At 50.8% G+C, this 13,186-nt stretch overlaps 1 protein-coding gene across 1 annotated transcript; it reads right to left on the bottom strand.

Moving 5' to 3' along the window:
• Window positions 1-2,709: 2,709 nt before the first annotated feature.
• Window positions 2,710-12,624, bottom strand: SIAH2 (siah E3 ubiquitin protein ligase 2). The gene is given in 3 exon segments (XM_050902494.1): window positions 2,710-3,836; window positions 12,236-12,511; window positions 12,514-12,624. Coding segments are annotated over 3 exon segments (939 nt in total). The 3' UTR covers window positions 2,710-3,284.
• Window positions 12,625-13,186: the final 562 nt, after the last annotated feature.

The raw sequence follows: 13,186 nt of genomic DNA, 5'->3' as shown, positions 1-13,186 counted from the left end.
AGAAAGCAATTTTCTTCAGATAAGTCGCGTGCAAACAAACACGGGCTTTAGATTCACCTGAGGACAATGCATATGTGCTACATTATCTGGACTTCATATAAGGATTTGCAGCTGTCTTACAAGCACATGAGTTCTACCACAAAGTAAGTTACTCATTTTTAAAAATGGAAAGAATACGTTAAGGTGCAGCCAGTGGTATTAGCGCAGCGTTTGGACACGCTGCTCAGCTGGCGTTGGTGCTGATAGCTCCCCATAGCTCTGGGGCCCTGGAAGATTGCTTCCATGGTCGGTTGGTGCAGATCCTGGTATTGCCACAGCTTTCGCTTGTGGCCGCGGTGCGGCCAGTGCTGCGGCATGGGGGGAGGCGAGAGCCTGTCCTAACAGCACACGGCCCAACGCTGGCACAGCCGCAGGCGGGAACCACGCACGTTGTGCCATACTCTTGCTATAAATTCAGCAGTCCCTAGGAGTTTTGGCACTTTCCTTTTGTGTTTAAAGTGGAAACTGTTTTTAGGGAGAACTGTCAACAATATAGTGTAGCAACTCGACAGAAAAACCGCTTCATAGGCACAGCTCTCGGTCGCTTGCATCGCCGCTTGCAGCTAGCTGCTCCCGGGCGGTGCTGGGCTGCAGCTGAGAGGGGCTGCTGGGCGCATGCTGTTCGCTGCAGCCTGGCTGGGCGGTGGGAGAGCTCCCCGCGGCAGGCAGGTCGGCCTGCCGCGGCTCCCTTGCTGCTGCCGGCCCCGGGGCAGAGTTTTCTCCGGCTATGTTTCCCCGTCCATTGCAAAGTCAGGTTGCTTTGTTGGTGGTCAGGAGTTCTGCTAAGAAAACCAGGCTGGCCTCGGTAACTTTTTTCTGAATATTCTGAGGAACTTTCACACACTTACTGACATGATGCCACGTCCCTTGGCAAGGTGCTGGTGCCCTGCAAGCCTCTCCTGCCTCCGGCCCTCGGCCATCACCCTTGGGAAGTCGTACCAGCTGCGTTGCACCCAGCTGCGTAGGGAAGAAAACCTGAAACGCTTTGATTGAGTGCCGGAACGAACGTCACCTGCTCATTCACTGACCTGAAGGGGAAAACCACCACTTTTTGGCAGTACCAGCTGAGGTATTCCTTATCCTAAATTCAGTTTCAGTCAGAAAAGATACCAGGTGTTGGGGTTTTTTTTGCTGTGAGATAGAACAGAAGTTTGCCATTCCTTCAGAACTGAATGGTGTGGAAAGACCTACTGAAATAATGTGGGTTAACTTACCTAATGTGGGTTATAGGCAACATTGGAGTGATTAATTTCATTAACCCTGCTATAATCAAAGACACACTTCAGAGTTTTGTTTTACACAAAAAAGCTCTTATGTCCCAACTGTCAGTAAGAAAAATTATCTTCCACTATAAATGTTGCTGAAATATGGGAAAATGAATCAAATCCTTAGGAATTCTTGCTTAACAAGTTCTGCTGAAAGCACGGGTGTTAACGCCTGTCAGAGCCAGAGCTTGGCTTTGATCCTGCTTAAGCAGGAGTAAATTAGTTCACTCTGCTGCTGGAGTTCTGCCAGCACAGTGTAAATGAGATCAAATGTAGTATCTTTGTAGGAATTGGATATGAAAAGATTAGAGTAATTCCTTGGGAGGTTTTTTTCTGTGGTCACTTCCAAATTCTCAAGGCTGGAACAAGCTTTCCTCCGCTGATGCGGTCCTTGTCATCCTCTCGTGTGCTTTTCTGGGGACTGCTACCAGGCATCGGGTGACGTTTGCATAGGACTCCGTCGTAACTCCGAAGAGCTCTTCCCTGGAGGGATGCACTTAGGACTGTTTTTCCTCCCTATGCATTGTATTTATTCACACCAAGCTTCATCCATCACTTTACATGTAGTTTTCCACTACCGTGAGGCTTCCTACCGCTGAATAACTCGGCAGGCTGTATCACCTCACAACTCATTCCCTCTTCCAAATGGCAAACATCTTAATATTCAGCAAAGCCATATGTGGAGCTAGTATTTTTCTTGAGTGACTCAGACAGAAGGTTCTGGTCGCAGCGGGGGAGCTGCAGGCAGATTCAGCTTTGGTGACAGACTGTGGTTTCAGTTTGCACGGGTCGGGCTGTCACTGTTGCCCCTGGGACTCAAATCCCCACTCGGTTCTCCTGCTCGTGCCGCAAAGTGGCCTTCTCCGGCAGCAGGGCTGGGCGGCAGCGGGGGCGAGCACCCCCTCAGGCCCTGCGGCATCCTGCTGCTCGCTGGGTGAGCTAGCCCGTGCCAGGGGAAGCCCAGCAGATCCAGGGAGGCAGAGCGCGCAAAGTAACCGGGGAGCAACAGCTGCTGCCACGCACGCGCGTGTCAGCACAGCATGCTATGCAGTCTAGTTTTTGCAAAATATTTATTACAAAATAAAAGTAAATATGGCAACAAAACTTAAATAGCAAATGACACGACACTGGCCATAAAGCTCCTGCTATATTATTAGTCTTTTACAATAATCGATAGTCAAGTATGTCTCCAAGGGAAGCTGCGTGTGGACAGCTCGAGTATATTTCTGTATTATTGGCTCTAGCTGACTGAGATACGTTAGATGTGTGCCTCCTGCCTTCACCTGTACCCGGCTGTGAGCGGTTGTGCGTGTGCTGGGCTCACTGATCCCCCTAAAATGGACAGGAGCCGGCAGTTCCCACGCTCTCTCAAACCTGCCATGCTTTACCCCAGCCCCTCCTCCCCGTTTTTCTTTTAAAAACACAGCAAATGATCCAATGCCCATCCCTTTTTAGTAAGGTAGCAGGAAATGGAGTATCAACACTGAAGGACCTATTGTTCCCCTTTGAGTCACAACCTCTCTTGTGAGAGGTTGCTTGGATTATTTCTTTCCTTTCCCGCCTACTAAAAACTGTTATGAAAGCTCACCAGTGAGAGAGCACATCTGTGTTCCTGCTGAAAGGGCTTTTAGGTGCGCTCTAAACAGGAATGCAGTCCTTCAAGTCTCTTAAGCCACATGTCTAATGGAAGCACTCTTTAAATAAAATATAATTAAATTAGAAAAGGTGACTCTGTGTGTGGAATCTTCCTAAGGCACCCAAGAATTTAAAAAGACCTTTTCCCACTCATTTTACCTACAGGAGACGCTTGTTCCTCTTCTCTCCAAAGTTAAAAATGTTGGCTAGCTAGGAACCTTAGCATACATGACGACATAGTTGAATATCATTAAAAAAAAACAGAACAAAAAGAAAACCCGTGGTGAATGTAAAGCACTATGTCCAGACAGCCTAGGTTTCGCTAGCTACGCAAATACATCACGGTCAACACATGGAAATAGTCACGTTAATGCCGAGGTTTCCATTGTCAGCAAAAAGGTGTGCTATAGCCGTATCAAAAACCAGGCAGTCGCTGTTCATAATGGCCGCGGACACCCCGTCGTGGATGGAGCCGGGCGTTGCCTCCCAGGTCAGCCGGCGGCGGTTGCCGTTCAGCTCCAGTCTGTACGCAAAGTTCTCCGCCTGCTTACGGGTGCCGATGAGCAGCACGATGGCAAAAAACTGCTGGTGACCTTCATACTTCTCTTGTTTCTCCAGCACCAGCATGAAGTGGTGACCGAAGCACGACTGCATCATCACCCAGTCAACCGCCCCTGGGAGGTTAATGTCTGTGGCAAGAAAAACGATGTCTTCTCCCTGAAGGGTGGTAATGCTTTTGTGGGCGTGCATGAGGTGGGACATCACGGCTTCCAAGGATCCCTGCCATTTACAGGAGGCACCAGGGCATGGGCAGGAGTAGGGACGATACTCACAGATGTTTTCGTGTTCTGGCTTTTCTGTGTGATGGAGTGTCAGAGAGCAGCCTGTTGTGGCGTACTGGAAAAAGACCAAATACAAGCCGTCAGGAAAGGCACCAGCACTAGCATTCGCTGCTCCCACCTGCCAACTCGAAACACTGGTGATCAACCAGAACTCTCGTTCTCATTGCAAATTTTACATTAGATACTTCTATTTAGCCCTCGATTCAGAGCTGAGCTTTACTTATTTTTGTTTCCACTTAAAAATGGATTCTTATTGTCTTTTGTGGTTGTTTTTTTCTAATGCAAGCACTTAGATAAAATGGATTGTAAGGCTGAGTTGTAGTTAGATTTGCTGTTGTAGTTAGATCTGATCGGTCCAGATCAGCTGAAGTAGTCCTGGTTTGGATTTTTCTTTTCTTTAAAAAGAACAAAGGATTCTAGTTTCAGCAAACAGCTACTAGAGTGAAGTATTTTTAATAGATGTACCTTATTACCATCACAGAGCAAAAGCACTCCCATTAAATTCAAATGCAGATTCCCCACAGCTTTTTTTAAACACTGGAACAGTTTCAACACCGCAATTGCGAGAAGCGGGAAGAGAGAGGACGATTTTTCACTGAGCATAAAGCTAGCACACAAATAAGTACCGTCTAACTACCACAGCTCCCCCAGTCTGTAGGTATCATCTGTAGCGATACCGACACCACTGCTAACACTGTCACGCAGGTTACAACATGCGTGCATGGCTGCTTACAGATGCTACGACACTTCCTTGAGGACAGATAAAACCAAGGTATAAATGATGATTTCTGGGCTATACGTGTGCAAGAAGTTTCAGCTCAGAGGGTTAAATGCCCAAGATGCAAATCACCCATGCTGCGAACACAGCGCTGGGAATACTGGGACAGAAGCTCGACCTTGCGCTTCTGGAGGAGCTTGTTTTATAAGCCATAAAGAGTTAACGGGAACCTTCACTTACTGTGTCTGCCCCTGCTGCTTAATCCTCTGCTAAGTGCTTTATTGCAGGGCGCTGCGGTGGAACAAGGCGTCCTCCTGCCAAAGGCACAAGCCCCATCACGGCAAACACGCGGTCTGCCATGCCTGCTGCCCTGCCACATAATGCAGCGGCCCAGGTACGTGTGGGCTTGCAGCCCCACCAGCCTGCTGGTGTTTCCCACGTTCATACCCCCGTTACCACTTCAGTCGTGCAAGGTGTTGAAGAGCAGCTCCGGGCCCAACCTCATTAACAAAACCAGTAAGAACATACCAGCTGCTAATTGGGCGAAACCAGGCGTCGACGCGAGAGCGACCAGCGGTGACTACAGAAGTGAGCGTGTAAAAACAAGACGAGCAAATAGTGGTGGCTTTGCCCTTCGCTGTGAGAAGTACCTGCGTTTGTGTGCTCCCAAACCCATCCCTGCGGGTTTCGTTTGGTGAGGAGCCCTACCAACAGCGGGAGACCGTGAACAGCAAAAGCTGACTTGCTGTCTTCGTGCTGCTTGGCAAATGTCATTGATCCTTATCATACCCCTCAAAAGCCTGCTTCATCTCTCCCTGTGTACAGGTTATACAGTACCTTTGAGCTACTTGGCCTGTGCACCTTTTCCACCTCTACCGTGTCCTTGAGACAGGGAGCCAGGGCTGCGCGCAGCGTTAACAGTGCAGGCGTGCCACTAATGCCCGGGCTGGCGTGCCTGTTTTCTGCTTTTTCATCGCCCTTATCATCATTTCTAGTATTCTGTGCTGAAACGTATATTATGTACTTGTTTTCATAGTTGTTTGTGTAGCACTGTATTCTCTTTCCTAAGAGGAAACAGTCAGCTCAGAGCTCATCACTATATACTAGACTTAGCATGCCATGTTTTTGCCACGTGTCACTCTGCGTGTGCTGCTCTGAACTTTGCTTTGACAGGATAGCTTTCCGAGTGTCCTAAAGCATTCAGAAAACATCAGTTAAGCTTGAAGGCGCTCAGCAGAGGCAGGCCAGTATTATCAACCCTGTAAACAAAGGCAGGCAGGGACAGAGGATTAAAGTAACTTGTCTGAAGCCACGTGGGAAATCAGTGGCAGAGCTGGGAATAGACTGCCAAGTCCAAATCCCTCCTGCTCTAGCCAGCAGACTCTCCCTCTAGTATACCTCAGTAGCCTGAGATACAAATAATGCTTCTGGGAAGAAGAGGCCTGCCTGCTTCTGTATGTGTGTCAGCAATGTTCAGGGACCCAACAAGGACTGAGATCCTCTCGCGCTTCTCCCTCCTCCAGTGCTTTGTAAAACGTCTGTCCCTGCTTTTAAGATCCCCCCAGCCTTCCGAAGCATTCACTGAAGCTTGGGTACAGACGCTCAGCCCGGTCTAGCAGTGATCCTAGGGAGCTCCCCCAGGGATGCACAGTGAGGTCCAGCCCAGAAAAGAGCAAGCCTCTGCGCCTTCCGGAGCCTCGCACCAGTGAGGAAACCGGCTGGGGCCACAGCCAGCTGCCCGGCAGAGTGCATTTATAAACTCTGCTCTGCCAGCAGTGCTGGGTCTGCTGTTACAGCTCACCTGGGAAAGGACCAGCGAACGTTGTGTCGTTTCACATAGAGCATGCAAGCTCTATGCACATGCGCAGGTAGGGTGATGGAAGCAGACTCCTGTGTGTAAGGGATGTCCGTTCGATTAAAAACAAAATAAACTGCATTTTTATCAGCAAAAAAAACCCACCGCTTTATTAGAGTCTACTATGTCTTGGAAATAGGAAGTGTGACCTTATTTAGGTTTAGTATACTTGCTTAAAATCTTTAAAATGACATAATTTTTTTTAACTTAAAGAAAAGCTCTGACGAGGCTGTAGAGGCAGCATTGGACAATATACAGGAGTAAGTTTGTATACGATAATAACGTGAGTGTGCAGTTTCTGTTTGCAAGTTGTTTGCTTCCATGGGAAACCTGTCATGCTTTCCCTTGAACTGATGGTGTAGCAGCAGTGGTCTAAGGACACAGAGCGGTTCTGCCTACCTCCTACCATCTGTCTAAAGAAAATTAAAGATAGTGATTAGTCTGGTATTACCTCAGACTTGTTAGTTTATATACAGTCTCACTATGCCTTCCACTTCTCAAATACAAAGTGTTGGTTGTGAGATGCGGAAAGGCTTTTCCACAAAGCAAAGTGTAAGAGTACAGTACAATGAATTTACTGGATTCACTTTTCTTCAAAAGGACCAGAACCATCTGGAGACTCAGAAACACGGCAGTATCTCCAGTTAGAGATGGCTGTGTACAAGGATCTTGGAAGACTCTCTTCATGCGAGGTATCTGTCCTAGCTTCCAAGATGCAGAGCATCACCGCTTCGAGGAAAGCCGGTAAGAATGGGGTTTCAGTCCACTGAGAAATTAAGCCCTGCACACTTAGATTTTTTTAATGTATGTAGTAACTAGAAAAGTAATTTCCTTTACTATAAGTAAAACTTATTGTTCGGTTGAATTAAATCACAGCAGTGAGAATTCACTGGTGTAACTATGCAGGAGTTTTTTGGGGGGGGTGGGGGTGTATTTTTGTTGTTGTTGTTGTTTTTTCTTTTTCCCTATCATACATTGCTCAATGCCATCCATATAGCTGCCCAACCGGGCTCCTCTCACTGTGTAAACAAACACTGAATTTGCTATTGGATAGTCTTTCCTTAGTGCTGGGCGAGTTTCTGCCCATGTATGTTGGAGGTAAGTGCTACTATACACTGAAACGCAAGCAGGAACTGCCTACAGTTTTACACAGGGCAGATGAGGAGTGCTGGTCCCACGTCATTTCCATGGCCACGCCAAGACCACTCAGGCATGAACATCTTTGTTTGTCAAGTCCCACCACGAAAGGCGAGCAAAACACGGCAGGGCACAGACCTTGGCTAGTGCTCGTGGTTACATGAGGACGGCAGTTCTGCCGATGACGACAGAGAACACTCACAACTCTACTTGTTTTCTCGTAGACTTTGGATGAAGCGGTTAAATCGAGAAATGCCTCTCCCACCCTACGCTGCTCAGTTAGCCAGGTCACAGTTCCAAGTTTAGCAGCTGACGATCACAGCGTACCTCACACAACTGCTGTGAAAATGGATTCTGGTGTCTGTCCAGGAAGCTTCCAATTCATAAGATTTATTTTCTTTCATAGCCAGTATTGGACAAAAAACCCAAAGTTACGAAAGAACCTGTATCCAAATTAAGTCAGCTTCATCACTAGAGAGCACCTTTATATTATTTTCCACTTGCACTTATTTAAAAGATGAAAGAAAACAACTAGTTCCTTTTGGGACTCATTAATTAGGAGTTTGAGTGTTTATGATGTGCATTTTATCTTCTGCACATTGCTTGAAGCACTAAAAGGCATTTAATATTTTCAGTAACTTTACTGTGACTTTAAGATTTAAAGCCTCCTATAGATTTTTTGCCAGAAGCCCTGTAAAGCGCAGAGATGCAATAACTGTAATTCCTTCTTAAAGCATTTTAAGAACAACCACCCTCAAAGCAGCTATAGCCACGGGCAACACCAAATCCCCATTTTCTGTCGTCTCGGTCGTGTCTCAGTCCTACTTATCTCGAGTACCATTCACAGTTGTCTCTAGAAGTGCAGGGACCTCCTGTGGACAGACCACCATTTCTATTTGTTCTTTCACTTCTTCTGGAGCTCTGACTATTTTTCCACCCCCCCCGCTCTCTGAAAGCTGACGTCAGGTTCCCTTAACGCGGTGGAAACCACAGGCGAGTCAGACCAGGGCCAGGCCCCGGCGCGCGGTCAGCTGCTGCGCGCCGGCTGCAGAGCGGCGCGGTTCTTGCCGAAAGCCCTGGTGCCGCTGCAGCACCCGATGGACGCCCACCGCCGAGGGGCACGGTGGGCCACCTCCTCGCTGGCTGCCTGCGACCTACATAACACCGACTGAGAATCACAGCCCGACGGCGTGTGGCTGTTTCCAGGCCCAAGAAGTAAGAGTGAAAAGCATTCGTGTGTGCCAGTTTCACTTCGCAGCTCTTGGGAACAGTGAAAGCAGCAGAGCAGGAATTGCTCGCGGCAGAAAAGATCCACATAAAAGAGAGGGCGTGTGAGGGAAGAGGAGCAGAGACTTATTTACGCCTCTGCGAGGAGCTTCTGGGTGCCCAACGAGCGAGGGGCAGCGAGCTCGCGAGTGGATGCTGGTGCACAGGGAGGACGCACGCTCCCGCACGGGTCACGCTGCGGCACGGTCTGGGATGCGGGGCTCTGCAAGCGCCGCGTTTTTGGGTTCGTGCTAGGCAACTCACAGGTGTGACCGCAGCAGCGTGGCGCGGGGGAGCTCGACATCGGGCCGGCAGCGCCGCCCGGCTCCCCCCCGTACACACAGCTGGGGCCAGGGGCTGCTGCCACCCCCTGCCCTGCCCCAGCCGTCCCCTCCCACGCGCCGCGGAGGGGCTCCTGCCTGCGCTAGCATCTCACCGGGCAGCTGCAAGGTGCGGCACACCAACCACTGCTGGTTCAAAGTCCCTCTCCAGCTCCCCCAGCTCTGAACTGGCTTGCAGGCGCCGTACCAAGGAATCAAACCAAGCCCCAAGCCGGCACGAGCCCAGTCCGTGGCCTCCTGCCTGCCGCAGCGGCAGCCTCTGACATGCTGACCAGCACAGACCCATGCCTTGGGTTACTGCAGAGACCACCAAAACACCCCCGGGTTGAAACGAAACACTCACAACCCCGTAACCAAGATGCTGAGCTGCCTGGTCCACAGCACTTGCTTCAGCCATTACAAACCTCACCAGCATCCCTCCTCCTCCAAGTCACTGCTTTGAAGAGCACAATGTCAACCACAGGAGTAATACCTGGAGGAATTTTTGGAAACGCTCTTTACTTAGCTGGTTGACATGTGCTAGCCACCGCCTTATTATTTATCTTTAGAGAATGCCCAAGGGGAGAAGTGTTTACAGCTGATACACCTGAACCAGAACTTGCCCAACAGACACAGGGATCGCTATTCAGCTCTCCCAGGGGGACATGGGGTGGGGGCTGTTCTTAGACATCCTTCTCTTTGTTGGTGCTTACTCCGCGACCCATGGAGAAAGCAAACCTCAAGGGGTGAAGAAGCCAATCCCATCAATTAAGGGCTTAAGAAACCTTTCTGTTACCAAGTGAGTAAAGTAACGTCTAACAGGTAAAGTTAGGAACGTCTTATCTTCTCCTCTTTACGGGGAAGAGCCCGTAGGCTTTGTCTTCCTTCTCCCACACTTTGTTTACCCGCAATGCGTGGGGAGGAGCCGGCGGGAGTCCTGCCTGGCAGTTCGGCTGCTGGACAGACTGGCACCCTGAGGGCAGCAGAGCTGCACCTCGGTGCAAGGAAGGGCTGTGAGGACTCTGGTCCGGGGAGCCGCTGCAGCCTGGATGCATCCGTTTCATTTAGGACAAGCTGTGACAACTGGTTTTCCCTGATGAGACTGACGAGACACCTCAGAAAATGAGAACTAGGCCAGCATTTCAGTGAAAAACCCGCACTGGCTGTTTGTATTCCCTTGGGCTCAGACTGGGTCACAGCTGGGCGTGTGGCTCGCTGCACGTGTTGCTGTGTTCGGCAGAGAAGACCTGTGTCCCACCACTGTGCTCCATCTGTTATTGCCACCGTGAGGTTAACTCCCATTCGAGGGTGAGCGGTGGAACAGCCCCACGCTATCAAAAGCTCTGCGAGACGCCGACAACCGTCCCCTCCTGTGACCCAGCCAGCCCCCCGAGGCAGACGGGGCTCTTGCCACCGACCACGCCATGCTGCAGGAATGGGCACAGGCGATTCGCTCTGGAGGTGCCGTTACTCCCTGTGCACCCTTAACGATGCTCCTGCGGGCTGGCCGGGGAAAGCTGCTGCTAGGGACTGGCTCTTCCAGGCTGAGGTGGCGAGTGCCTGCTCGCAGCTCTCACCAGAAAGCTCGCCACGCGCCGCCGGAGCTCGGCAGTGCCTGCTCCGGCTCCATCGGTCCCACTGCCAACTGCCAACCTAACCACGGCTCTCCACCTCGCCACGGACAGCTCTGTATTTTAAAACTTTCTTCTGATATTCCACATCAGCGACGGCTCCAGCAGTTCCTGTATCTGTCCCTCCATCGCTTCAGCCTGTGGTTTTAAAGTGCTTTTGATATTACGGAGGTATGAGCATCAAGGGGCTCCAGCAGGACATAAAAAGGACCTGCTCAGCATTGCCTGTGTGTACCTATCTGCCATCCTGGTAAATGTCTATTAGAAAGGATACGCACTTTAGAGCGGTTCACCTAGTTCTTTTAAATAGAAAACTCACTTAAAAAAAAAAAAAAGAGACTTAAATGTTTAATCTGAATACTTAAAATAGTGCTGAGACAGAACAGACTTGAAAAAAGAATAATTCAGATGTAATTACGGACCTGACAGCTTACCAGCCCCCGCCCTTCCAAAGGAGGGCTGCAGAGAACTAACGAGAGAGGCAGAAACAGAATTTCTGCTACCTCCATAAAACACTTTAAGACCGAGCATCAACATAGGTTAAAATAACTAGGGGGGGCGGGCGGAGGAAGGTCTAACCTTTGTATCTACTGATTATGCCAAATACTAGGACAAAATTTAGAGCAGGATTTTCAGTGAATTAGAAAGAATCATTAGAAATTTTGCTTTTAAAGGCTGGTGGCGCTCCCATCATCTAATTTTACTTTAGAAACCTACAGAACCATGAAACAGGCTAATGGAGGCCAGCAAGCGCCTCCTTTTCTGTTCTGTGTTTATGACGGGGGAAAAAAGAAAGGGAGGAAGGGGACACGGACCAGCAGAAAATGAAGACTTTGCAGAGCTACAGCTTTGCTGCCTGCAGTGGCTCTGGACGAGTCCCACGTGCTGTTGCGGGAGGGGACTCCTAGGGTATCTTCAGCGTGGGCATTACCGTAAATGCCAAATAATCACCTTCTACGAACTGCCAAGTGAACCTGCTATTGGTCACGTCGGGTGAACCTTAGAAAGCTCCTTAAAGTCTTCTCGTAAGCTGCAATACTTCTGTATCAAACTAGCAACGAAGGCGAGACATAAACCCACCGGCAAATTCTGCATCAGCCTGCTCTCCCCTCAGCGTGCAAATCCGAGGCCAGCGCAGACGCGGCCCACCACGACCCTGTTACCTACCCGAGCTGCTTCCCGGGGTTTTGGGAGTGAAAGATTTTGGGCTGAAAGAGGATCACACGGTTCTTCGCCGTTAAAAAAAAAAAAAAAAACCAAACAAAACACAACGCGCTTCGAGGCCGTGTTTACAGGAAAACACCCAAATGAGTAAGCTTATCCACCATGCTTCTCGCGCAGGGGACCTAACGTGCCTGCAAGCCGCCGCTGCCACCCAAACTTTTCCACCGAGGAGAGAAAAAAAGAAAAGTTTTCCTCCTTTCTTTTGACCTAGAGGAAAAGCCTTAAGATAGAGGGGATGGGGATGGGGGGGTCCGGGCGGACCCCCCCCCCCCCCATCCCCATCCCCCTGCCGAAGCCCCTTACCTTGCAAGGGAAGAGCACAGCCGAAGCCACCTTCTCCATGGCCAAGTTCCTGATGCTGGGGGTGAGGGAACCCCGGCAAGTGGGGCAGAGGCTCAGCTTGTCCCTGCATGGTTTGCAGACCAGATGCCCGGCCTGACACTGCAGGATGGGCGGCAGCACATAGTCGAAGCAGACGGGGCACTCGAAGAGCGAGGTCAGCTCGTGATGCTGTTGCTGCTGCTGCTGCTGCTGCTGCGGCGGGGGAGGAGGAGGAGGAGGCGGCGGCGGCGGGGAGGAGAAGCCCCGCCGGGACCCGGGAGGACGGCGGCGGGTACGGCGGGGGACGAGGCGTGTTGCTGCTTGCCGCAGGGCTTGCTAGCACCGGGGCCGGCGGAGGACTGGCGGCTCATCGCTCCGCACCACCACCACCATCGGGCCGCCGGAGGGAGGAGGAGGAAGAGGAGGGAGGGAGGCGGCGCTGACGCAAGCGGCGGCTGCGCGTGGCCTCCGCCCCGGTCCCGGCATGCTCCGGGCGGGCGGGGCCTCCGCCGAGCGGCGGGGATGCTGCGGGGGGGGGGGGGACGGACGACACGACACCGGAGCGGGGGCGGCTTGCCCTGGGTAAACGGAGCTGTCCGCGGTGATGCTAAGCGCGTGTCGTCGTCGCCGGTAATTAAGCACGTGTCGTCGTTGTCGGTAATTAAGCACGTGTGGTTCCGTACGCAGCCCCAAAGGCAGGTGCCGGCGGGGCGCCCTGCGAGCGTGGTTGGAAAGGTGCGAGGGGCATCTCCCCTCCTTGGGTTTGCTGTACTTGCGTTCATCGTACTTGAGTTGCAGGAGTAAAAACGTGAGAAAGAGCAATAAGAGATGCTCTGGGCTGTTTTAGAATGTTATTTAGAATGTTATTTAGAATGAGGTATTTTCTTAGCTCTGGTTTTACATGCGGGGACCAGACAAGGAAAGAAGTTGGGC

The sequence above is a fragment of the Gymnogyps californianus genome, chromosome 10, assembly GCF_018139145.2.
Source record: "Gymnogyps californianus isolate 813 chromosome 10, ASM1813914v2, whole genome shotgun sequence".
Lineage (NCBI taxonomy): Eukaryota > Metazoa > Chordata > Aves > Accipitriformes > Cathartidae > Gymnogyps > Gymnogyps californianus.
This window is presented reverse-complemented; position numbering and strand designations above follow the sequence as displayed.